We start from the raw sequence: 27,425 nt of genomic DNA on the forward strand, positions 1-27,425 counted from the left end.
ACTTGCACAAGAATGTGGAGAAAGGACTTCTAGACAAGAAGAAGGCTGAAAAGCTTATACCAGAATGCGCAAAAAAACCGCACTGGTATTTTTTACCTAAGGTTCACAAAAGCCTGGAATCTCCCCCGGGGAGACCCATTGTTGCAGGAATTGGGGCGCCCTTGGAATACCTCTCCCAGTATCTGGACTGGCTATTGAGACCTTTACTGGTAAGTGTACCTTCTTACCTGAAGGACACAGACAGCTTCCTAAAAACTCTAGACAGCACCCAATGGTCTGACTCCTACAAACTGGCCACCATTGATGTAGAGAGCCTCTATACCCGGATCCCACAAGAACTGGGGATCCGGGTAATAGGTGATTTCTTGATCACCGCCGGCAAAAGTGAAGCTTACACTAACTTTGTGAAAGAGGGTTTGGAGTTAATTCTCACCAACAATTGCTTCACATTTGATGGGGATTGGTACTCCCAGCGTACAGGTACGGCGATGGGGACTCCGGTCGCATGTACCTTCGCAAACCTTTTTTTGGCAGCACTTGAGCAGAAGATCATCTACAGTTCACAAAATCCTTATATCGGGCATATCAAATTGTACAGTCGCTTTGTGGACGATGTGTTTATTGCATGGGAAGGCGAAGAATACGAATTCAACGAGTTTGTGCAGTACCTTAATAATCACAACAGGATGAACATGTTCTTCACCAGCAAATTTTCAGCCGAAAAAATCGAATTTCTGGACGTAGAGATCCACATTAGAGAGGGCAACATAACCACTACAGGATACAGAAAGGAGACAGCCACCAACTCGTATCTCCACTACCAAAGTTATCATCCTCAGCACACAAAAAATGCTCTACCATACAGCCAATATCTCCGGATAAAAAAGATTAATAGTACAGAAGAAGGTTTTATAAAACAAGCTGACGAACTCACCAACAGATTCCAAGAAAGAGGTTATCCTCCCAGATTACTAAAAGAAGCTCTGGAGAGAGTGAAAAAGATCCCCCGCAGTGACTTGATCAACAAAAAATATAAGAAAAATAAAAAACACGCCACGTCTGCTAAAACGGAAAAAGACATTGAAGAGCAGAGATTTGTTTTTTCCTTCCAATATAACCCTCTTGCCACTGTCATCAGAAAAGCTCTCCTCAATAATTGGCACATTCTTGAAAGAGATCCTGTCCTACAAAAAGCCGCAATGAAAAAACCGCTGGTCACTTTTCGCAGGAGTGAAAGTCTGAAAAACCAATTAGTCTCCTCCTCTTTCTCCAGCAAAAAACTTGGCGAGAACTGGATAGCGAAAAATGAATTAAAAGGAAACTACAAATGTGGGACATGTATCCACTGCCCCCAGATGTACAGAGGCGCCTACATCAAATTGGGAAACTGTGACATTTCTATACATGACTTTATTTTCTGCAGATCAGAATGGGTCATATATGCGATCCTATGTCCCTGCAAAAGGTATTACATAGGGTCCACCAAACGCTGCCTTTTTTCTAGATTCAGGGAGCACAAACGGTCCCTTAAAACAGGGATCGGCTCGGCCAGACTAATCGAGCATATGAAGGCTCACCACAACAGTGATGAAAAAACACTGATTTTCTGCGGCTTAGAAAAAATAGCCACCGGGGGCACAGCCAGAGAGAAAGTCCTCCGACAGCGAGAGGCACATTGGATCATTAAGACCGATGCCATGGGCATTTTGGGGCTTAATGATCGCAACGAGCTTACAGTATTTCTGTGAGCTCCAGTGTATGACGCCCCGTACACTGACATGAACTAATTCTGCAATCCACGTGTACTTAAAGACTTCCCCTTTTTGTTTGAATTTATCTCACTCCCCCCTTACACATTTTTTATTCATATTGCAACTTCTTCGTTTTTATCCACTTTGATAACATTTTTTGTGAATGTCAATCACGTACCTGAACAGGTACACTAGTCTCCTCCTACCGAGGATGACGTCATAGGAGCGCCCAGATAAAGGATGCGCTTAGACAGACACGAGGTGAGGCCCGAAGAAGCGGTTTTAACCGCGAAACGAGCTCGTAGCTGTCACCGCTCAGCTCCGGCTGTAGCGATCTCTCCGTATCATCTCCCGTACAGCGGCCGGCCGTACATGGACTAACTCAGTGACACAGCGCAAGAAGGGTGAGTGCAGAAGCAACCTTTTTCTCACTTTGATATTATAGTAGTTATATTCTTGTATATAGGAGCAGTATTATAGTAGTTATATTCTTGTATATAGGAGCAGTATAATAGTAGTTATATTCTTGTATATAGGAGCAGTATTATAGTAGTTATATTCTTGTATATAGGAGCAGTATAATAGTAGTTATATTCTTGTATATAGGAGCAGTATTATAGTAGTTATATTCTTGTATATAGGAGCAGTATTATAGTAGTTATATTCTTGTATATAGGAGCAGTATTATAGTAGTTATATTCTTGTATATAGGAGCAGTATTATAGTAGTTATATTCTTGTATATAGGAGCAGTATTATAGTAGTTATATTCTTGTATATAGGAGCAGTATTATAGTAGTTATATTCTTGTATATAGGAGGCAGTATTATAGTAGTTATATTCTTGTATATAGGAGGCAGTATTATAGTAGTTATATTCTTGTATATAGGAGCAGTATTATAGTAGTTATATTCTTGTATATAGGAGCAGTATTATAGTAGTTATATTCTTGTATATAGGAGCAGTATTATAGTAGTTATATTCTTGTATATAGGAGCAGTATTATAGTAGTTATATTCTTGTATATAGGGGCAGTATTATAGTAGTTATATTCTTGTTTATAGGAGCAGTATTATAGTAGTTATATTCTTGTATATAGGAGCAGTATTATAGTAGTTATATTCTTGTGTATAGGGGCAGTATTATAGTAGTTATATTCTTGTATATAGGAGCAGTATTATAGTAGTTATATTCTTGTATATAGGAGCAGTATTATGGTAGTTATATTCTTGTATAAAGGGGCAGTATTATAGTAGTTATATTCTTGTATATAGGAGCAGTATTATAGTAGTTATATTCTTGTATATAGGAGCAGTATTATAGTAGATATATTCTTGTATATAGGAGCAGTATTATAGTAGTTATATTCTTGTATATAGGAGCAGTATTATGGTAGTTATATTCTTGTATAAAGGGGCAGTATTATAGTAGTTATATTCTTGTATATAGGAGCAGTACTATAGTAGTTATATTCTTGTATATAAGAGCAGTATTATAGTAGATATATTCTTGTATATAGGAGCAGTATTATAGTAGTTATATTCTTGTATATAGGAGCAGTATTATAGTAGTTATATTCTTGTATATAGGAGCAGTATTATAGTAGATATATTCTTGTATATAGGAGCAGTATTATAGTAGTTATATTCTTGTATATAGGAGCAGTATTATGGTAGTTATATTCTTGTATAAAGGGGCAGTATTATAGTAGTTATATTCTTGTATATAGGAGCAGTATTATAGTAGTTATATTCTTGTATATAGGAGCAGAATTATAGTAGTTGTATTTTATACATATAGGAGCAGTATTATAGTAGTTATATTCTTGTATATAGGGGCAGTATTATAGTAGTTATATTCTTGTATATAGGGGCAGTATTATAGTAGTTATAACCTTGTATATAGGGGCAGTATTATAGTAGTTATATTCTTGTATATAGGAGCAGTATTATGGTAGTTATATTCTTGTATAAAGGGGCAGTATTATAGTAGTTATATTCTTGTATATAGGAGCAGTATTATAGTAGTTATATTCTTGTATATAGGAGCAGAATTATAGTAGTTGTATTTTATACATATAGGAGCAGTATTATAGTAGTTATATTCTTGTATATAGGGGCAGTATTATAGTAGTTATATTCTTGTATATAGGGGCAGTATTATAGTAGTTATAACCTTGTATATAGGGGCAGTATTATAGTAGTTATATTCTTGTATATAGGAGCAGTATTATGGTAGTTATATTCTTGTATAAAGGAGCAGTATTATAGTAGTTATATTCTTGTATATAGGAGGCAGTATTATAGTAGATATATTCTTGTATATAGGGGCAGTATTATAGTAGTTATATTCTTGTATATAGGAGCAGTATTATAGTAGTTATATTCTTGTATATAGGAGCAGTATTATAGTAGTTATATTCTTGTATATAGGAGCAGTATTATAGTAGTTATATTCTTGTATATAGGAGCAGAATTATAGTAGTTGTATTTTATACATATAGGGAATTACCATAGTAGTTATATTTTCTTATTAATAAGAGCACGGTACATGAAGTGAAGTGTAGGCGCACAGATAAACTTAATGGGGGAGATCTATAAAAACCTGTCCAGAGGAAAAGTTGCTGAGTTGCCCATAGGAACCAATCAGATCGCTTCTTTCATTTCTCAGAGGTCTTTTCAAAGATGAAAGAAGCGATCTGATTGGCTGCTATGGGCAACACAGCAACTTTTCCTCTGGACAGGTTTTGATGAATCTCCCCAATATGATTTCTACAATTAACTTTACATGTTTTTATAGCATATTTACTCCTAGATATATATTATTCTCACAGACATGTAACTCATTAAATACTTTTCTTACAACATTCATATGAATCCTGCTATAGACCAGGGAGAAGACATTTCATTGGGTAATATAACGTACCATTTGATCATTTTTATATTGTTTTGTATTCCCAGGGTTCCTTTTAAAGGATGAATCCCATTGTTCATCCGCAGCATGACGATATCATACCTAAAAATATATATTAAACTGTTTTAAATAGAGGAAACCATTGGAAGAAGTGATACTTGACCCTACAAGACAATAGGAATACAGCGGTATGCTGCACATTAATGTTAACAGTTGACAAAAAAAATTGAAAATGTATTTAATAACCTATGATTACACAAAGTAAGATCCAAGATGATAAAAATTAGTCTTTTTTTTTAATTTATTTTTTTTTTAGATAAGAGGGTGATCAGATCGTGACACACAATGCTCGCTAGAACATGCCACAAGGTCCTTGTGGCTACTAAATGGTGAATATCGGTATTAGTTATACAGAAATAATAGTAACCACCTACAGAAATACAATCATATACAATCAGTATGTTCAAAAAGACTTATTTCCTGTGGGGCAAAGAAAATCTGGTTCCTGTAAAGAGAACAATATACTGGATTGTAGTGAGTATATGTAGAAAACCTATCAGGCTGCATTTGTGGGAGGGGCTTAGCATATTTAACCACCGCTGTCCCTTCCCTCGGGGCGTATGGAAGAAGATTGAAGATCTGGTTAATATAGCAAAAAATAAATCGTTAATCACGTTTAAGCGCAGTCATACGATAGGGGACATCATTAAAAAGGCTCAAAACGGAAGTAAAATAAAAACGCATGAGAACCTCTGCACTTGGTTAACTAGCCCCCTGCCCCCCGGTAATAGATGCATGTGGACAATGGGGGAGATTTATCAAAACCAGTGCAGAGGAAGAGTGGTGCAGTTGCCCATAGCAACCAATCAGATCGCTGCTTTCTCTAAAGAGGCCTGTGGAAAATGAAAGAAGCGATCTGATTGGTTGCTATGGGCAACTGCACCACTCTTCCTCTGCACAGGTTTTGATAAATCTCCCCCAATGTTCCTATTGGCCGCAGAATTTAAAAAGTGAACAGGACTACATTAGGTGGACAGAACATTAAAATACAACTGTTTATTACATGCAAAAGCACATTCGTTGTGTATTGCATTTGTTGCCCATGTTGTTACCTTTACATAGGCCAAAAGGCAAATGTTCACCAGATTCCAAGAACACCCGTATTCTTTAAAAACAGGTAAAGGAGTTCCTAAGCTAATAAAACTTGTCAAGGAACATCATAATAATGATCCCAAATCCCTCAAGTTTGCAGGCTTGCAGCAGATCCCAGTTCCAAAACATGGTAAAAACCGAGATAATGGCCCTGAAGAGCGGAGTGTTTATTCTGGAGCGATTTCAATATCACTCAGCTTTTCTTTTTTTTTTAGGCTTCGCACCTTTTTCTTTTTCTGTCGCACTTTTTTCAATCAATTGGGTCGCACAAACTCCGAGTATATAGGAGCAGTATTATAGTAGTTATATTGTTGTATATAGGAGCAGTATTATAGTAGTTATATTGTTGTATATAGGAGCAGTATTATAGTAGTTATATTCTTGTGTATAGGGGCAGTATTATAGTAGTTATATTCTTATATAGAGGGGTAAGTATTATAGTAGTTATATTCTTATATAGAGGGGTAAGTATTATAGTAGTTATATTCTTGTATATAGGAGCAGTATTATAGTAGTTATATTCTTGTTTATAGGAACAGTATTATAGTAGTTATATTCTTGTATATAGGAGTAGTATTATAGTAGTTATATTCTTGTATATAGGAGGCAGTATTATAGTAGTTATATTCTTGTATATAGGAGCAGTATTATAGTAGTTATATTCTTGTATATAGGGGCAGTATTATAGTAGTTATATTCTTTTACATAGGAGGCAGTATAAGTAAGTGGAAAAAAAAGGAAAATTAAAAGCTTAAATAATATTAATAAAATATTACCAATTAAACCGACAAAACATATAGTTTCGTGTCTCCACCTTTTCCTCTATCCGGACCCATTTTATACCGGTGTACAGATTTTTTTTGGGTACAGTCACTAACTCTTCATCGTTACTTTTCTCCCTTCGAAGAGAATCCAGAACAAATTCTTTCACAGCTGCGATCAGACGATTTGTTTCTTCTTTGCTCCAAGCTCCACGATTTACTGGACAATGAAATAAAGGATTTATCTATTGCACTTCATTATGAGAATAATTTATATTCCATTAACACTTTCACAATGCATCCTGAGGCTGGAATTCCAGCGCATTCTTTTTCCACTTGGCGTTTTTCAATTTGGCTTATTTTTTTTAATTTTTTTTGCAGTTTTTCAGGTCCTAGACGGTTTTGCTAAATCTCTGCATGTTGAGCCTATGGCGTTTTTCCCCTGAAATCGTGGCCTTTTTCTCCCATAGAAGTCTATGGGAGTAAAAAAAATGCCAAGAAAAACGCCATGTGGGTTTTAACTTTGGTGTTTTTGCGAGCGGTTTTTATTCCTTTTTGGACTTTAGCGATCCAAAAAAGTGATGGAGATACCTTTTTTAATAAAATTTTGTATGGTACCATTAAAATTTTTTTTTTTAAATACAGTAGTGATGGAAAAAATTGTATTTAACTAAATTTATCTTTTTTATAATAACATTTGTATTCATTTTTAAACAGGGATCAATTTATGTGTGCGGGCAGGGACCTAAAAATATAGCCGACAATAATAAAAATGTAGTGTGTTTTTCACTTTTTTTTTCTTTACTTTTTAGGTGGTACTACAACTCTCAGGATGGAACAGACTGTTCCATGATGGGAGTAGTAGTACCTGTACTAATTGATAGATCGCCCCGGGTCTATTGCGATCCTTCTATATAATATTTAGATGCAGCCGGCCACTCTTCTATGGTCCCCTGCACTGCTGTATACTGTATATACACCTAGTCATATTTCCCGCAGAGAGCTGTGATTGGCCAGATGGCTCCAGCCAATCACAACTCTGTGGGAAATATGAATAGGCGTATATGTATACACCAGTGCAGGGGAACATAGAAGAGCGGCCACATCTATACATTATACAGAAGGATTGCTACGGACCCAGGGCGATCTGTCAGTTAGTACAGGTACTACTACTCCCATCATGGAACAGTCTGTTCCATGCTGGGAGTAGTATTACTACCTAAAAAATGGAAAACATAGAGAAAAAAAAGTGAAACACACATACACACTTTATTAAAATTTAATTAAAAGTTCATTATAAAAAATTTTAATTTCCTTAAATACATTTTTTCCCATCCCTACTGCATCCTTTTTTTTTTTTTTTTTTTTTTTTTTGGTACCCAACACATTTTGAAAAAAATGCCAAAGGGGCCAAAAATGCTATTTCCACTCAAATGCAAAAACTCCAGAAAAAACGTCAGATGCAGGAAATTGCACTGGCGTTTTTTCTGGCGTTTTTTTTTCTGTGAAAAAAACGCAGGAAAAAAAACAAGTGGAATCCTAGTCTGAGAAATGTGCTCACAGACACAGAACAAGTAGGAAAAAGTTACAAGATGTCAGAATAAGCAGACTGAGCGTTAACAGGAAAGCAGAAAACTCATGGGGAGGGGATTTATCATCTTAAATATTCCCACCCCCCTGCAGGAAACTCATGGGGAGGGGATTTTTCATTTTAAATATCCCCCCCCCCCAGCGCACAGGCCTGCTGGACTTATCAAGTGTAGTTCACGAAGATTCAGCTCGCTCCACCGATACACCCCCGACACGGATCCGCACCCAGCCCGCTGTACACAGATTCAAACAAGGAGAAATGATCCAGCGTGGGTAAATAGAAATCCAGACTTTATTAGACGCGTTTCAGGGGCATGCGCCCTTCGTCAGTGATGTCATCACTGACGAAGGGCGCATGCGCCTGAAACGCGTCTGATCTGCTGGTTGCTTGTACTGCTTTTACTGTGAGTTCTAATAAAGTCTGGATTTCTATTTACCCACGCTGGATCATTTCTCCTTGTTTGAATCTGCTGGACTTATGCAGAGGCGCCCACATAAATCCTGCCACATCTGTGGGCCATTCCATCTCACTGGATTCTACTTCAGCTCGGAGCTGAGGTAGATTTTAGCTACAATTTACACCTGTTTGCAGCCATACATTGTAATACATTTGGTTTATGTGTGAGGCTACGCCCCGTTCCTGGATGCCCTGCCCACTCTGGTACAGGCTCCTCTCACTAGGCGAGTGTGGCGCTAAGTGTAAAAAAAATTCACATCATTTTTGCACAAACTGATTGTTTGCGCTTTACAAATTATGATTTCTTGATAAATACGCCAGGCACAGGGATGATAAATCACCCATACAGTTGTTGGTCATCTATGGAGAGTTCAGCAAGATGTAAACTTCTATTGATACATAACATAACACTTCTCACCGTGTCGGAGCTGGAGAGACCTTGCATTACAAGAACGCCAATTCCGATTCAGTAAAGACCCAATAGTCCTCCAATTTTTCCCATGTAACTCCAGGTACATCTTCAGCTGTCTGTCCTCATCCTCTGAGTACCTAATACATGGACAGATTGTTCACATTGAAAAAAGAACAAAGTAAAATATATAAGACTTAGTCACCTATGAACTGGGAGCTCACCGTCCTTTTACTGGAGAATTCTCATATAATACCTCACCTCGATCAGAAACCTGTCTTATGGTGCGATGCAATCCTTCAGCTGTACAAAACCCAAAAATAATTATATTATATTCTTGCATATAGGAGGCAGTATTATAGTAGTTATATTATTGTATATAGGGGCAGTATTATAGTAGTTATATTATTGTATATAGGAGCAGTATTATAGTAGTTATATTCCTGTATATAGGAACAGTATTATAGTAGTTATATTCCTGTATATAGGAACAGTATTATAGTAGTTATATTCTTGTGTATAGGAGGCAGTATTATAGTAGTTATATTCTTGTATATAGGAGCAGTATTATAGTAGTTATATTCCTGTATATAGGAGCAGTATTATAGTAGTTATATTCCTGTATATAGGAGCAGTATTATAGTAGTTATTCTTGTATATAGGAGCAGTATTATAGTAGTTATATTCTTGTATATAGGAGCAGTATTATAGTAGTTATATTCTTGTATTTAGGAGCAGTATTATAGTAGTTATATTCCTGTATATAGGAACAGTATTATAGTAGTTATATTCCTGTATATAGGAACAGTATTATAGTAGTTATATTCTTGTGTATAGGAGGCAGTATTATAGTAGTTATATTCTTGTATATAGGAGCAGTATTATAGTAGTTATATTCTTGTATATAGGAGCAGTATTATAGTAGTTATATTCTTGTATATAGGAGCAGTATTATAGTAGTTATATTCTTGTATATAGGAGCAGTATTATAGTAGTTATATTCTTGTATATAGGAGCAGTATTATAGTAGTTATATTCTTGTATATAGGGGCAGTATTATAGTAGTTATATTCTTGTATATAGGAGCAGTATTATAGTAGTTATATTCTTGTATATAGGAGCAGTATTATAGTAGTTATATTCTTGTATATAGGAGCAGTATTATAGTAGTTATATTCTTGTATATAGGGGCAGTATTATAGTAGTTATATTCTTGTATATAGGAGACAGTATTTTTTTTTTTTTTTTTTATTTTATTTTTTTTGTAAATCATTTTTATTAAATTTTAAAAAAATTTTTACAAACATTTGCATTAGAAGTTAAACATCGGTCTCATACCTCATAAATACACTGCAAATTCAATCTAGTTTCACATAGCTATCAATTATTGAAAGCAGTGGGTATCTGTCAAACAGTTTGAACCAAAAAAACAACCTACAGTGGTACTTGAATATGAACGATAGACATCACATTCATTGATGATCTAAATTTACTCATCCACAGTCATGTATTTTGGATTATTAATTGTGTACTCAGTGCCATAATATTATAAGTCATTAGCAATATATTCTGTGTGCGCTGCATAAGTGAACGGTAAATAAACTTTTGAAATTAGAAAGCGTCTATGTGTCCTATATGTCTATACAAAAGGGTGAGTTCTTCCAGGCTAACCATCTCTTATTAAACTTAGTATAATTGTTTAGTCCCAATGCTAAGATTTTCTCGTATGAATACGTGGTATTGATTTTCGCTATCAGCGATTCCGTAGTGGGAATGACATCTGATCTCCAGTGGCTCACTATGGCCGTTTTTGCTATTATACAAACTATACAATAAAAGTCGCGCTGTTTGCACGGTATTGATGATATATTTAAAAACAATAAAGCAGATTGCGGAGACCATGGTATTCCCCTACCAATCACTTCTCTTAATAGATGTACACACGCCGTCCAAAAGGGTTGAACCTTAGGACACGTCCAAAGTACATGGAAGAGTGTGCCCTTCATGCCACATCCACGCCAGCATTTATCAGATACATCAGAATACATATAAGCTAGCTTATCCGGGGTATGATACCAGCGTAGAGCAGTTTTCAAGGCGGATTCCATGTGGGATGAACATTGAAAGGCCTTATGTGTGTAAGAAAGGGCCCTCTCCCATGTACTCATAGAAAAGGACATATGCATTTCCCTCTCCCATACCCTTAAGGGGTACGGTTTACTATCAGCTAACCGTTGTTGCAAGGCATTGTAAAACTGTTTAAGCCCCCCTCTAGGAGAGGATAGGAGGCGGATAGCTGTCTAAATCCTCCGAAGAAAGCTGTATGGTCTGTAGAAAATGTCTTACTTGTAAGAGTTTATAAAAATCATGTTTAGGTAAATGAAATTTAGCAGCCAGAGCGTCAAATGACATAGGAGACAGTATTATAGTAGTTATATTCTTGTATATAGGAGGCAGTATAATAGTAGTTATATTCCTGTATATAGGAGCAGTATTATAGTAGTTATATTATTGTATATAGGAGCAGTATTATAGTAGTTATATTCTTGTATATAGGGGGCAGTATTATAGTAGTTATATTCTTGTATATAGGAGCAGTATTATAGTAGATATATTCTTGTATATAGGAGGCAGTATTATAGTAGTTATATTCTTGTATATAGGGGCAGTATTATAGTAGTTATATTCTTGTATATAGGAGGCAGTATAATAGTAGTTATATTCCTGTATATAGGAGCAGTATTATAGCAGTTATATTCTTGTATATAGGAGGCAGTATTATAGTAGTTATATTCTTGTATATAGGAACAGTATTATAGTAGTTATATTCTTGTATATAGGATCAGTATTATAGTAGTTATATTCTTGTATATAGGAACAGTATTATAGTAGTTATATTCTTGTATATAGGAGCAGTATTATAGTAGTTATATTCTTGTATATAGGAACAGTATTATAGTAGTTATATTCTTGTATATAGGATCAGTATTATAGTAGTTATATTCTTGTATATAGGAGCAGTATTATAGTAGTTATATTCTTGTATATAGGATCAGTATTATAGTAGTTATATTCTTGTATATAGGAGCAGTATTATAGTAATTATATTCTTGTACATAGGGGCGGTATTAATTAACAGCTCTGTTAATTTTTTCACTTCTTGAATCACTTTACCGATTCTATGAGTAAATTGAAATGTTTTTTTAATTTTCCTGATTGTATTTTTCTGCTCAGGAAACTTGTAGGGGTGGAAAAGCATCTCTGCCGATTCAATTCCAAACTCTGACATAAACTTCTGTACGTTCTTCTTGATCTGTTCATCTTCTTCAATGGTAAATGTGCCCGAATGAAAAACAATTCCTGAAAAGGACACAAGAGGGGATACAGAGAATGTTCTGTCAGTAATATACGTGGTATTAGAGGTTATGGATGATTATCTATTACAAGGAGTATTCCACTTATCTTTTACCATAGTCCACAGGCTCAGCACCTTATAACTCAGAAGCATCATTAAGACCGATGTAATCAACTAATAAACACTCGGCTTTCTGTTGTTATTATAGGGCTGTATCCATCTGAATAAGTAAGCCCCTGAGCACTGAATTCGGCAAAGTTCGGCGGCCCCAGAGAGAATAAACGGAGGGCTGGCCGCACATGCACGGTGTGCACCATTCATTCCGGGAACAATTTGGGCTCAATTCGTTCCCAGAAGCGATGGGGGTCCCAAGGATCAGACGCCCCACAGATCAGCTTCTTATTCCCAGTCCTATTGATAAGGTATTACTTATTCAGATGGGAATACCCATTTAAATTGGGTATTTCCATCAAGGACACGTATGGTATTGTCTAATGGGTGCGGCCCAACCACCCAGGCCCTCCCGGCCTGCTTGGTTAATAAAGTTTGGGTAATTCCCATTGATTTTATTGGAGTTGAGTAAACATGCGCATAGCACTGTGACTGCTTCCAGCCACCACAAGCAAACTCCCCACCCCGGTTTGACTGTCACACATTGCTTTCCTAGTATCCTCAATGGCACATGATCTACTAAGTACTGACACATTTCTGTCTATTCAGGGGCCTGACAAAGCTGTGTGTGACAGTCATACCCTGTAATAGTTATAGGGCTATGATTCATTACAGGGTCTAACTGTCACACACAGCTGTCCCAGGCCCCTGAGTGGCACATGATCTACCTAGTACTGAAACATTTCTGGCCATTCACAAGCCATTGAAAGCTGTTTGTGACAGCCAGACCCTGTAATGAGTAATAGCACTGTAATACAGGATCTGACTGTTACACACAGCTTAAGGATCCTGAATCACACTTGATCTGCTTAGTAATGACATATTTTTGGCCATTCAGGAGCCTGAGGAAGCTGTGTGTGATAGGCCCTGTAATGACGCATGGTCCTGTAATGATTACAGGGTCTGATTGTCACACATAGGCCCTCATTTACTACTCTAAACCCGACTTGTTTTGAATTTTTTTTTGTCGCATCTTTGTCTGCGCCAGTCTGCGACACGATGCAACATTTTTTCCCGACGGACCCGATCTGGATTCTCCCAACCCCGAAAAAAGGGGCGTAACCCGACATTTCTGAGCTTTCCCACGTATTTATAAAGCTTTCCAACCCCAATTTGTTCAATTGTTAGGGATTTTTTCCCGACAACTCAGAGGAGTTGGAAACCAAAACCTACAAAACCCACGTGCGACAAACAGGATGCGACATAATAATAAATACCAGGGGAAAAAAGCAGTCGGGTAAGAAAGCAACATAGACTTACAACCTGATTTTATAAGTAAATGAGGGCCATAGTCTGACTGCTTCCAGCCACCACAAGCAAACCCCCACACCCCGGTTTGACTGTCACACAGCTTTCTTAGGACCCTAAATGGCCAGAAATGTGACTGAATGAAAATGTGTGTTTTTGAAAACGTGTTCTTCAAATCCTTATCCTTTATCAAAAACACAACACACATACTGTACACCTTTTCTAGGTGCACATATTTTTACATGCAGTTTTCTAAAAGCGGATTGTCTTCCAGGAAAACAGGGGAAGACATTCTGCAAATTTGCATGTTCTGCCAGCGCCAGGACTGTTTGGAAATACTACGTTTCCATAGACGCCAATGCATTCTTCGAGCAGCATTCACAGAACCAAGGAACATGTTTACTGTTTCTGCAGACGCTGAAATCTGGATATCCACTGATGATGTTTCTGCTGCAGAAATCCCGCTGTGTGTACAGTGCAGCAGGATACCTTCATGTATCAGTCATTCATCATATGAATATGCCATAAATGTCCCAGAAAAGAATACCCCTTAACCCCTTTACCAAAAAAAAGTGTCTCCAAACAGCGCAAACTGAACCAGAACTGATCCGAGTAGATAACATTTATTAAGTCCTCTATAAGCAGATAACAGTCCTGTTATCCTCCAAAAGCGCTTCTAGTGGACTTAATAAATGTTATCTACTTGGATCGGTTCTGGTTCTGTTTGCAATGTTTGGAGACACTTTTTTTGGCAATTGTTTTTTTTTCCTTGCATGTACAGACCCCCCTGCTTACCAGTGAGGGGTGTAACAGTGACTCACAGCGGCATAGAACAAGCATCCATTTCCTAACCCAGCTCTTCCCAGGGTGGGATTAAGACACCTTGCATATAGTTGTGGTTACACCACAACCCACCCAGGTGAGCAGTTGACTTGCTAACGGATACACGCTTTTGCTTTATCTATACGTTATTATACTATGTGGCGCTCAGCTTGTGCCTTTTCCTTTCTTTTATACATGCCTTAACCCCTTAAGAACCCAGACCCATATGAGGCTTGTACTTTGTAATGACATCTTTTATTTTACCTTAATATGTACGACACAACCAAAAAATATTATTTGTGTTGGGAAACTAAAAAGAAAACCGCAATTTTGCAACCTATAGATGATTACGTTTTTATGATGTGCACTTTACGGTAAAACTGCAATGTTTTCTTTATTCTGTGGGTGAATACGATTTAATTTAAAACAGAACCTATGTTTATATCCCTTACTAATATTGTACGTACTGCTTTAAAGAGTACCTGTCATGATCTTGTTAAATGTTATAATCTTCCCAGGTCACTGCCCCGATCATGATAAACCACCCCCTGCCTTTATTTTTTTATTATTTTTTAGTTTTCTACCTTGATATTACTTTGTATTTTCTGCTAAGTCTCAGTCAGATTCACAGACTGGGAAGGGGCGTTCCCCAGCAGGCGTGACATCATCTGAAGCCATACAGGGGAGAACTTCCTCCCTCACTCTGCTACACACAGCCAAGAGCAGTTCAGTGTGAGATGAGCTATGATTGGCTAAAGCTGCACACACACCCCTCAGCATTTCCTGATTTTGGACCAAAGTCCAAAGTATGTGCAAAAGATGGGCGAAAATGTGCTCTGGACAAGTAGATAGACACCTAGTGGCAGCTTTTTTAAACACAAAACATTGAAAACTTATTTTTTTCAGTGAAATTTTTTTTTTTTTCAAATCAACTGGTGCCAGAAAGTTAAACAGATTCGTAAATTACTTCTATATAAAAATCTTAATGCTTCCAGTACTTATCAGCTGCTGTATGCTCCACAGGAAGTTCTTTTCTTTTTGAATTTCTTTTCAGTCTGACCACAGTGCTCTCTGCTGACACCTCTGTCCATTTCAGGAACTGTCCAGAGCAGGAGAAAATTGCCATAGCAAACCTATCCTTCTCCGGACAGTTCCTGACATGGATGGAGATGTCAGCAGAGAGCACTGTGGTCAGAATGGAATGAACTACACAACTTCCTGTGGAGCACACAGCAACTGATAGGTACTGGAAGGATTAAGATTTTTTAATAGAAGTAATTTACAAATCTGTTTTCTGGCACCAGTTGATACATTTTTTTTCCCACTGGAGTACCCCTTTAAACAAAGTACATTAGAAAGATTTTTTATTTACCATAAGGAGTGCAATAGCAAAAATTAGTTTTAATGATAGTTTTGAATAAAAAAATTAAAAAAAAACTCACATTTTGACCTCCTATAACTTTTACATTTTTTTGCATGGAATTTTTTTTCCAAGTGAACATATTGTGACATTGTAGATCTGGGTGAAAAATTACACCAAAACTAAAAATCTCACCCACCTTTTTTTTTTGCAATTTTGATTCTCTCCAGCTCCCGATGAACTAATTCTCTCACCGTTTTAGCACTTAGACTCTTCAGCTGGGGAAAATATTCTTCAAGGAGCTTTAAGTCTTGTTCTTGAATGAAAGGCAAATTGTATTGTCTTTTTACAACAACCTTTTCTGTGTTTTTGCTTGAAGTCGCCGACCTGTGAAAATGTTAACGTTGTGCAAAAGCTCTAACTTGGCCAGAAATCAGTACATGAAGAGAGGATTTCCATTACAGCAAAGAGAGAAACATTATCAGCGCAGAGTGGAAAAATTGTGCAAAAGTTTGACACAAGCTCCATTTATGAGCTCAGTGGGAGTTCTTGCAACATTTTGTTGTACAATTAGGCCCCCTGTGCTGGTGCAGGGGATTATAAACCCCCCTCTATATTATCAGTATATTATTATAGGAAAGGCTTCTTGTAAAGTCACTCACCCATTGTCACCTTCACTCTGAGCCTCCTCACACTTGTCTTGTGTCGCCGGGTTCTGGTCAGTGTCTGTAGACGCACAAGTCTGAGGTCGGCTCTGTCCACTGGTTGGGGTTTGTTCTCTGTCTATCACATTTCCATCACTTTCCACCACCCGGCTCTGCAATGACTGACCCCCCTCTGGCTGAGTCTCTTCTGCTGAGATATCAGATGTCTCTTCACTCCTGTCCAAGTGTTTCTTGTTTTTCACCTTCTTCTTCACTTGCACTTCAGTCTGATCTACAATCTCTACTACTTGTTCTGTGGTCTCAGTAAAACCATGTTGTCTATGGCTTTCATCTCTACTGCCCTTCAGCTCTCTCTTCTTCTTTTTGCTTGTACATTGGGCGTCTTGCTTTAACAATTCCTTCACTAAATTATCTTCTAAAGGATGTTCTAAGTGAACTTTCTTAGATTTCTTTTTTACTGTGTGACTCGGCCTATCTTCTGTATCATTAAGTTCACTAAATGAAGGGTTATGTTCACGGAGGCCAATGGAGGAGGACACATCCTCTACTGCGTTGTCCTCGACCTCCTGGTGAGATTCATCCTTTCTTTTTTTCTTTTTCTTCTTTTTTATGGGTTTTTCTACCTGGTCCAAACATTCATCCACTTGCTCTGGAGCATCAGAACCATCTGGAGACTTTCTGTAGGAGAAAAGTTCCTCAGTAAACACATCATCCTGGAGGCCTCCACCACCCTTCCACTTTTTGGTCTTCTTTACATGTCGGCTGTGATAAATCAACAAATCCTGGTCCACTTCTTCATCCACTTGTTTTGTGATCTCCGAACCACCTTGATGCTTCCTTTTGGTGACAAGTTTCTCAGTGAAACCATGTCGCCTCGGGCTTTTCTCCGCATCGTCCTTCCACTTTGTCTTCTTATTGTCTATATGTAGAGCATCAGTAGTGAACGATCCCTCCACTAAACTATTTTCTAAGAGACCATCTTTTTTGTGTTTCTTCTTCTTCTTCAGGCTTAGTCTATCATTTACATCAGTAAGTTCCCTATATATGGATTCTTCCAGTAACGCTTCATCTCTGCTAAGTCTCTTTGGGTCTTTGGCTTTATGGGTAATTTTTATCTTTTCATTTTTCTCCTGGAAAAGAACAACACTGGAGTAAACATCGTCGGTGGTGATGTCATCAGTCTCCTTGTGAGCTCTACATTTTCTCTTCTTTTTCTCCTTCTTGATAGCTGTTTCTGACTGGTCCAGACTTGTGTCCACTTGTTTTGGGGTCTCTGAGCAATCTGGAGACTTTCTTTGGATTTGAACTTTCTCACTGAAATCATCTCTCTGGAGATCTCCGCCACCTTTCTGCTTTTTCTTCCTCTTGTTTGCATGTTGGTTGTCAGTAGTCAATGATTCCTCCACTAAATTATTGTCTAAAAGTCGTTCCCCGTGATCTTTCTTACCTTTCATCTTCTCTGACCTACCTTTTAAATCAGTAAGATGGCTACATGAAGTTTCTTTATTAAAATGTTCATCTCTGTGGAGTCTCTTGGTGGCTTTGGCTTTATGAAATTTCTTAATGTTCTTCTTTTCATTAGTTTCCTGATAAAGGACAATGGAGGAGAAGGCGTCATCCGCTGTGATGTCAACAGTCTCCTGGTTATATTTCTTCTTTCTCTTTTTCTTCACGGAGTTTTCTTGGTCCTTCACATCTAAAAGGCAGATGAGCAAATTAGCATTATTAACCAGTTGTCACATTAACCCCTTAAGGACCAAACCCATTTTTACCTTAAGGACCAGGCCAATATTCCTTTTACAGTTTCGTTTTTTCCTCTCCTTCTAAAAATCATACCGCTTTAAATTTTGTACCTACAGACCAATATAAGGGCTTGTTTTTTGCATCACCAATTGTACTTTGTAATGACATCAATCATTTAATAACAAAATCTACAGCAAAACCCCAAAAAAATATATCTGTGGGGTGAAATTTTAACAAAACAAACACCATTTGTAACGTTTAAGGGTTTCTATACAGCGAAATTGTCGGTAAAAATGATACCTGATATTTATTCTGTAGGTCCATACGATTTCAAGGATACCCAATTTTTTAAGTTTTATTTTATTTTACTACTTTAAAAAAATCCTAACTACATGCACCAAAATTTGTATGTTTAAAATTGTCATCTTCTGACCCATACAACTTTATTATTTTTTTTGCATACAAAGCTATATGCAGGCTCATTTTTTTGCATCATGGTCTGTGTAGTTTTTATCGGTACCATTTTTATTTTGATGGGACTTTTTGATCGCTTTTTATGAGTTTTTAAGAAATGACAAAAAATGCACAATTTTGGACTTTGGTATTCTTTTACATGTACGCCATGGACCGCGCGGTTTAGCTAACCTTATATTTTAATAGTTCGGACATTTACGCAACGGTACCACACATGATTATTTTTTATAACATTATTTTATTTAAAAAATGGTAAAAGGGGGGTGATTAAAACTTTTAATAGGGAAGGGGTTAATTCACTTTTATTTTTACACTTCATTTACTTTTTTATTTTTTTTAGCCCCCGTAGGGGGCTATAACATGCAATCTTCTGATTGCATATACTGAGCTAGGTCCTGGCTGCCCGTAGCAACCGGGACCTACCAGGTTTAACCCGTTCTCCACTCGCAAGAGCGGTTTAAACCCTGTTAACGGGACCAGAGTGTACAGGTACGCCCTTGGTCCTTAAGTCCCAAAATCCGAGGGAATACCTGTATGCACTTGGTCCTGGTGGGGTTAAAGTGGAAAACAATTATTATTATTATTATTTTTTAATCAACTGGTACCAGAAATTTAAACAGATTTTTAAATTACTTCTATTTAAAAATCTTAGTCCTTCCAGTACTGTATTCTCCAGAGGAAGTTGTGTAGTTCTTTCCAGTCTGACCACAGTGCTCTCTTCTGACACCTCTGTCCATGTCATTAACTGTCCAGAGCAGGAGAGGTTTGCTGTGGGGATTTGCTCCTCCTCTGAACAGATACTGACATGGACAGAGGTGGCAGCAGAGAGCACTGTGGTCAGACAAAAAAAAATCAAAAAGAAAAGAACTTCCTCTTTAGTATACATCAGCTGATAAGTACTGGAAGGATTAAGATTTTTAAACAAGTAAAGAAGTAATTTACAAATCTGTTTAACTTTCTGGCACCAGTTAATTAAAAAAAAAATTGTTTTCCACTGGAGTACCCCTTTAATTATTAAAATGGGACTGCAGAGGATTTCTAGAAACTGGTTGGACATATTTGATTGGTCAACAAGTCCAAGTCATGTGACATTGAGCATTGTCAGTGATATTATATGGGGGTATCGTACTCGCCTGTATTTCTTATCTTAGGGATGTGGGGGGCAGAATTTGTGTCCTGGGCCTTGAATTTCTGCTTCTTGCTCTTCGGTGTCTCTTCCATGTTGCTACTGCTCACGTATGTGATGTCAAGAATGTCCCTTTTCCTTTTCTTCTTTTTAACGTCACTCCCAGTAATGATCTTGTTCTGAGGACCAGAAGGTTCATGGTGGGTAGCGTCTGGGTTGAAGGTTCCGTCCCAGTGTTTACAACTTTTCCCAAGGTTTATGGACATCGTATGGATGTTCTGAAAGAAGAGAAAATAAGATGCAGTCACAGTAAAGACCCTTTCTCTAAGTTGTCATTGGGGGACACAGGAGACAATGGTGTATAGGTGTTTGACACTAAGTGTTAAAAAGGAGGCTGGCTCCCCCTGTCCGGCTATACCTGAGCACCGGCATTGACCGCAAAGGTTTGTATCAGAGCAGAAACCTAAATACAGTGGTCCCTCAACATACAATGGTAATCCGTTCCAAACGGACCATCGTTTGTTGAAACCATCGTATGTTGAGGGATCCGTGCAATGTAAAGTATAGGACAGTGGTCTATAACCTGCGGACCTCCAGATGTTGCAAAACTACAATACCCAGCATGCCCAGACAGCCGTCGGCTGTCCGGGCATGCTGGGTGTTGTAGTTTTGCAACATCTGGAGGTCCGCAGGTTGTAGACCACTGTTAGAGGAAGTTGCACTCACCTGTCCTCGCCGCTCCGGACCGACACCGCTCGTCACCACTGCCCTGGATGTCGCCTTCCATCGCTGTCGCCGCGTCCCCGAGGTGTCCCCGACGCTCCGGCAAGGCCTCTGCTTCCCCAGCATCCTCGCTCTCCGTCACCGCCATCACGTCGCTACACACGCCGCTCCTATTGGATGACGGGACGGCGTGCGCAGCGACGTGATGACGACGATGGAGAGCGCCGACGATGCAGGGGATCACGAAGAGGACGCGCCGGAGCCCCGAGGACAGGTAAGTGATCGTCAGCACGGCGCACCGTAAACGGCTATCCGGGGGCAGCTGAAGCAGTCTGCGCTGCCGGATAGCCGTTTATGCGATGGCCCCGACATACAAAAGCATCGTATATTGATGCTGCCTTCACCATGTGATGGCCTCTGAGAGTGATCGTATGCTGAAATGATCGTATGTCGGGGCCATCGTAGGTCGGGGGGTCACTGTATATATATGGTATGTCGGGGCCATCGTAGGTCGGGGGGTCACTGTATTTGTCTGAGACTTGACAAAGGAAACACCACCAGCAGGAGAGCAACTCAACTTGAATATAGGGGACAAATAATGAAAGGGAGCTACAGTCAGGGCCATAAATATTGGGACATCGACACAATTCTAACATTTTGGCTCTATACATTACCACAATGGATTTGATATGAAACAAACAAGATTTGCTTTAACTCCAGATTGTCAGCTTTAATTTGGGGGTAATCAAAAAATAACTGAAATTCAGATCTCAAGGTGCAGATTAATTAGCCTCAGTGAACTATAACATATCACAGAATAAGATGCAGCTGGTTTCTCTATAATCACGTGTTTTTTATTAATGATAAAAATCATATAAAAAGCTGGAATCCAAGCAAGTCCCTTGCTACAGATTCAAATTATATATATATAAGCAATAGAACGATAAAAATGGTCACAACATATAAGGTAATAGAAATAATTGAACAGTGTGAAATGTCACCTTGCTGGACTAAGAGTCAGTTAGTCGCAATTACCCCTTGCCGCAAAAGGACGCTCACTAAAGTCCATCTGCGGCTCCCGAGCTTGTGACGCGCGCTCAGCAGGTGAGCCTGCACCATACCCGGTGGGTCCCGGTTGCTATAAGCAACCGGAACACCTAATGTTGGACATCACCGATTGGGCAATTTTCCACAATTACAGATACAGTTAATTTTGGACAGCATATTATTCATTTTGATACACAATTATTTTAATTTCAACAGCAATTTTTATTTACAGCAGACTGGCACCGCCATGGGGACCAGATTTGCGCCTAGTTATATCAACCTGTTTATGTCGGCATGGGAGGGGTCTACCATCACTCCCCATCTAGGCGTGGGTCTGGTCCTATGATGGCGCTATATTGACGACATCATACTCATTTGGGACAGATCACCTGCAGAACTAGTCACATTCATTCACAACCTCATTCACAATAACTGCAACTTAAAATTCACATCATCTACTCATTACACTAAGATAAAATTTTTAGACCTCATCATCTCCAGTTCCTCAGGAAAACTTGTATGTAGCACATATCATGAGCCCACCACTACATACAGAATATCCCGGCAGGGCAATACAGAAAGATAAAAAGAAACTGCACCAAAACTGAACAGTACGAAATTGAGGCGCAAGACCTCACCGCTAAATTTCAGGAACGTGGTTACCCAGTATTCTTCAAATAGCCAAGTCTAAGATATCACAACCAGATCCTCTTACTTTGAAAACGCTATAAAAACCAAAAACCACACTGATAATGAAATTCGTCTTATTTTACCCTTTAATAATACACACAAAAAAGTTGAAGAAATTATCCTTAACAACTGGCACCTTTTATATCACAATAAGTCTTTACACCAAAAGCCCCAAAGTCTTTACACCAAAGCCCCAAACCTAGGCCTTACTGTTGCCCCAACTATTCAGATCTCACATAGAGACAGAAATAACACGTGGCTAGACATCAAAGGTTTCCACCGATGTGGAACCTGCCCCAAATGAAAACTTACACACTTCTCTAAAACCACTACAGAAATTCAATCCACAGTAAATAGTTCCAAGCGGAATATATCGGAAACTATAAGATGAAATACTAAACAAGTTATCTGCCTTACATGCAATAAACAGTATGTGGTAAGGACCAAAAGAACATTAAAAACATGGATTTCGGAACACAATATACAATATCAAAAAAGGCAATGAAAAACATCTCCTTTCAGCTCATTTCCTCAGATTTCATAAACAGGACCCAACACAGATGAAATTTTATGGAATTCAGGAGAGATTGGAGAGGAGGGAACTTTGTAGCAAGAATGTCGAGAGCCGAATCACGCCAGATATACGAATTTGAGACAATAGAACCCAAGGGTCTTAATTCTGAATCGGAGATATTCGGGTCCCTGTAGTACTCCTGTTAGGCTCTGACCCGTTCCCCATCCAATGCCAGGCTTTATACCCAGCGCTTGGACGGTGTCCGGACCCCAGCACACAGGATTTTTCATCAAGCAAGTCCCCTACCATTAGTGTAGATGCCCTCGTTTTTTGCGTGTTTGCATAATGGTTTCATCTCTTTTTTTCTATTTGATCTCTTATTTTTATTTCTACCTAGATTACTAATTCTATCATTCTTATTCCTATCCTTAATACTTATCAACTTTTCATTTATTTTCATTCTTATCCTTTTTTTTCTATAGATATATATATATATATTTTATATCTTTATTTTTATCTTTACTTTTATTCTTATTCTAATTTTTTTTTTTTTACCATGAAACTCCTGTTTCTGACCAGCAAGTTCCAGGACAGACATTCTAATTATTCAAATTATTTCCCTTAATAAACCATACATGCCCACTATGCCATGACACTCCCACCACCATGGTCACTGATGAGGCTTAGGATCCTTCTCCAGACTCTTCTCTTCCCTCTGGTACAAATTGATCTTGGTCTCGTCTGTCCATAGGACGTTGTTCCAGAACTGTGAAGGCTTTTTTAGGTGTCGTTTGGCAAACTCTAATCTGGCCTTCGTGTTTTTGAGGCTCCCAATGGTTTACATCTTGTGGTGAACCCTCTGTATTCAGCCTTCTCTTGATTGTTGACACACATACAACAGCTGGAGGCACATTTTTTATATGAAAAAGTGTGCCTCCAGCTGTTGCATAACTACAACTCCCAGCAGGCACGGACAGCCAAAGGGCATGCTGAGAGTTGTAGTAGTGTGCCTTCAGCTGTTGCATAGCTATAATTCCAAGCATGCCCTTTGGCTGTCAGTGCATGCTGAGAGTTGTAGTTTTGCAACAGCTGAAGGCACACTGGTTGCAATACAGCTACAACTACCAGCATGTACAGTCTGTCAGTGCATGCTGGGAGTTGTAGTTTGCCACAACTAGAGGCACACTGGTTGCAATAGTTTGTTACCTAACTCAGAGTTTCGCAACCAGTGTGCCTCTAGTTGTGGCAAACTACAACTCCCAGCATGCACTGACAGACTGTACATGCTGGGAGTTGTAGTTTTGCAACAGCTGGAGGCACACTGGTTGCGAAACACTGAATTAAGTAACAAACTCAGTGTTTTCCAACCAGTGTGCCTCCAGCTGTTGCAAAACTACAACTCCTCGCATGCACGGACAGCGAAAGGGCTGTCTCCAGCTGTTGCAAAACAACAACTTCCAGTGTTGCCGGACAGCCATTAACTGTCCAGGCATGCTGGGAGTTTTGCAACAGCTGGAAGAGCCCTGTTTGGGAAACACTGCCTTAGGGAATTTTTGGTGGCGAGGCAAGTGTAATGCTTGCATCCGGGTCAGTCCCTATGCAAATCCCTAATTCAGGCCTCAAATGCGCATGGCGCTCTCTCACTTTGGAGCCCTGTCGTACTTCAAGGCAACAGTTTAGGGCCACATATGGGGTATTTCCATACTCGGGAGAAATTGCCTAACAAATTTTGGGGGTCATTTTCTCCTTTTACCCCTTCTGGTAAAAGATAAAGTTGGGATCTACACAAGCATGTTAGTGTAAAAAAAAAGTTTTCTTTACACTAACATGCTGTGGTTGCCCCATACTTTTATTTTCACAAGCGTTAAAAGGAAAAAAAGACCCCCAAAATTAGTAACGCAATTTCTCCTGAGTACGGAAATACCCCATATGTGGAAACAAAGTGCTCTGCAGGCGCAAAACAGGGCTCAGGAGTGAGAGAGCGCCATGTACATTTGATGTGATTTGCACTGGGGTGGCTTAGTTACAGCGGTTGTGATATAACCCCCCCCCCCCCAAAAAAAAAACACCCACATTTGTCCCCTTATTTTGGAAACCACACCCCTCACGGAACATAACAAGGGGTATAGTAAGCCGTAAAACCCAGAGGTGTTTGACGAATTTTCGTTAAAGTTGGAGAGGATTTGGCTAGAATTGAAGGCCATGTGCATTTCAAAGCCCCCATGCTGCCAGAACAGTGGACCCCCCACATGTGACCCCATTTCGCAAACTACATCCCTCACGGAATGTAATAAGGGGTGCAGTGAACATTTATATAGATTTTTTGAACAGTGGTCCATGAAAATGAAAAATTTTATTTTTCATTTGCACAGCCCACTGTTCCAGAGGTCTGTCAAATGGCAGTGGGGTGCTCACTGCACCCCTTATTACATTCCATTAGGAATGTAGTTTCTGAAATAGGGTCACATGTGGGGAGGGTCCATTGTTCTGGCAATGGCGCTCCTTCTCTTCAGAGCCCGTTGGCTGTCCGGGCATGCTGGGAGTTGTAGTTTTTCAACATCTGGAGGTCCGCAGGATGAAGACCACTGGTATTGGAGGTTATACTCACCTGTCCCCGCCGCTCCGGACCGTCACCGCTCGTCACCGCTGCCCTGGATGTCGCCTTCCATCGCTGTCGCCGCGTCCCTGATGCTCCGGCAAGGCCTCTGCTTCCCCGGCATCTTCTCTCTCCGTCATCACGTCGCTCCTATTGGATGAAGGGACGGCGTGCGCGCGACGATGACGACGATGGAGAGCGCCGACGATGCAGGGGATCCCGAAGAGAGAGGATGCGCCGGAGCCCCGAGGACAGGTAAGTGATCGTCAGCGGACCACACGGGGCACCGTAAATGGCTATCCGGGGGCACCTGAAGCAGTCTGCGCTGCAGGATAGCCATTTATGCGATGGACCCGACATACAAAAGCATCGTATGTTGGTGCTACCTTCACCATGTGATGGACTCTGAGAGTGATCGTATGCTGAAATGATCGTATGTCAGGGCCATCGTAGGTCGGGGGGTCACTGTATATATATGGTATGTCGGGGCCATCGTAGGTCGGGGGGTCACTGTATATATATGGTATATCGGGGCCATCGTAGGTCGAGGGGTCACTGTATATATATGGTATGTCGGGGCCATCGTAGGTCGGGGGGTCACTGTATATATATGGTATGTTGGGGCCATTGTAGGTCGGGGGGTCACTGTATATATATATATATATGGTATGTCGGGGCCATCGTAGGTCAGGGGTTACTGTATATATATGGTATGTCGGGGCCATCGTAGGTCGGGGGGTCACTGTATATATGGTATGTCGGGGCCATAGTAGGTCGGGGGGTCACTGTAGTCAGGTTTTGAAGAATCCGTTTTTTTTTTTTTATCAAAAACCTGATACGGGAACAGTATAGGGGTCAGAAATGTTTATGCATACTGATTTCCTTACAAAAAGATTGTAAAAAAGCCAAAACCTATATGAATTGTGGATGGTTGTAATTGTATGGACCTACAGAATAAAGATTAAAATTTATTAAAACCTGTGCAGAGGAAACTTGCCCAGTTGCCCATAGCAACCAATCAGATCGCATCTTTCATCTTTGAAAAGGCCTCTGAAAAAAGGAAGAAGCGATCTGATTGGTTGCTATGGGCAACTGGACAACTTTTCCTCTACAAAGGTTTTCATAATTCTCCCCCAATGTGTCAGTTTAACCATAAAGTGAACAGTATAGAAACAACCCACACAAATTGCAAAATTGAAGGTTTTCTTTCAATTTCACTCCACAAATAATTTTTGGGGGCTTTGCCGTTGGCTATACGGGCATGCTGGGAGTTGTAGTTTTGCAACATCTGGAGGGCCACAGTGGCACTGCCTTAAAGGAGTAGTCCAGTGGTGAGCAACTTATCCCCTATCCTAAGGATAGGGGATAAGTTGCAGATCGCGGGGGTCCGACCGCTGGGGCCCCCTGCGATCTCCTGTACGTGGCCCCGACAGCCCGCGGGAAGGGGGCGTGTCGACCTCCGCATGAGGCGGCGGCCGACACGCCCCCTCAATACAACTCTATGGCAGAGCCGAAGCGCTGCCTTCGGCAATCTCCGGCTCTGCCATTGAGATGTATTGAGGGGGCATGTCGGCCGCCGCTTCGTGCGGGGGTCGACACCCGCTATCTGGCCGGAGAGCCGGGGCCCCGTACAGAGAGATCGCAGGGGGCCCCAGCGGTCGGACCCACCACGATCTCAAACTTATCCCCTATCCTTAGGATAGGGGATACGTTTTTCACCACTGGACTACCCCTTTAAGAGGGGGTAAGTATTTTACAATAAAGAATAGGTTTTATGGAGTGCGGCCTATAGGAGTCTGTCTTAGTACTGACATCCTGAGCCCCTGTGTGTAATCCCCTCCAGATATTAGGGTAGGTAG

At 39.6% G+C, this 27,425-nt stretch overlaps 1 protein-coding gene and 1 long non-coding RNA gene across 12 annotated transcripts in view; one reads left to right on the forward strand and one right to left on the reverse strand.

The window, feature by feature from the left end:
- Positions 1-5,468, forward strand: part of LOC130290579 (uncharacterized) — a 102,458-nt gene extending 96,990 nt beyond the window's left edge. For all 4 annotated transcript variants that reach the window (XR_008847637.1, XR_008847636.1, XR_008847635.1 and 1 more), the window contains 2 exons: positions 4,711-4,851; positions 4,980-5,468. This is a non-coding gene — a long non-coding RNA (uncharacterized LOC130290579). The remainder of the gene's footprint in view (positions 1-4,710; positions 4,852-4,979) is intronic.
- LOC130290572 (transcription termination factor 1-like) overlaps positions 1-27,425 on the reverse strand; it is a 234,798-nt gene that overhangs the window by 13,288 nt on the left and 194,085 nt on the right. For 4 of the 8 annotated variants that reach the window (XM_056538399.1, XM_056538400.1, XM_056538396.1 and 1 more), the window contains 8 exons: positions 20,004-20,274; positions 16,651-18,349; positions 16,188-16,375; positions 12,207-12,392; positions 9,257-9,335; positions 9,042-9,172; positions 6,592-6,796; positions 4,676-4,765 (listed from right to left, as the gene is read on the reverse strand). In XM_056538399.1, coding sequence (XP_056394374.1) covers positions 4,676-4,765; positions 6,592-6,796; positions 9,042-9,172; positions 9,257-9,335; positions 12,207-12,392; positions 16,188-16,375; positions 16,651-18,349; positions 20,004-20,262 — 2,837 coding nt within the window. In that variant the 5' untranslated portion in view covers positions 20,263-20,274. Of the gene's footprint in view, positions 1-4,675; positions 4,766-6,591; positions 6,797-9,041; positions 9,173-9,256; positions 9,336-12,206; positions 12,393-16,187; positions 16,376-16,650; positions 18,350-20,003; positions 20,275-20,722; positions 20,861-22,046; positions 22,104-27,425 lie in introns of those variants that run through there. The other 4 variants (XR_008847630.1, XM_056538395.1, XR_008847631.1 and 1 more) reach the window with 3 other exon arrangements.

This window comes from Hyla sarda, chromosome 9, assembly GCF_029499605.1.
Source record: "Hyla sarda isolate aHylSar1 chromosome 9, aHylSar1.hap1, whole genome shotgun sequence".
Lineage (NCBI taxonomy): Eukaryota > Metazoa > Chordata > Amphibia > Anura > Hylidae > Hyla > Hyla sarda.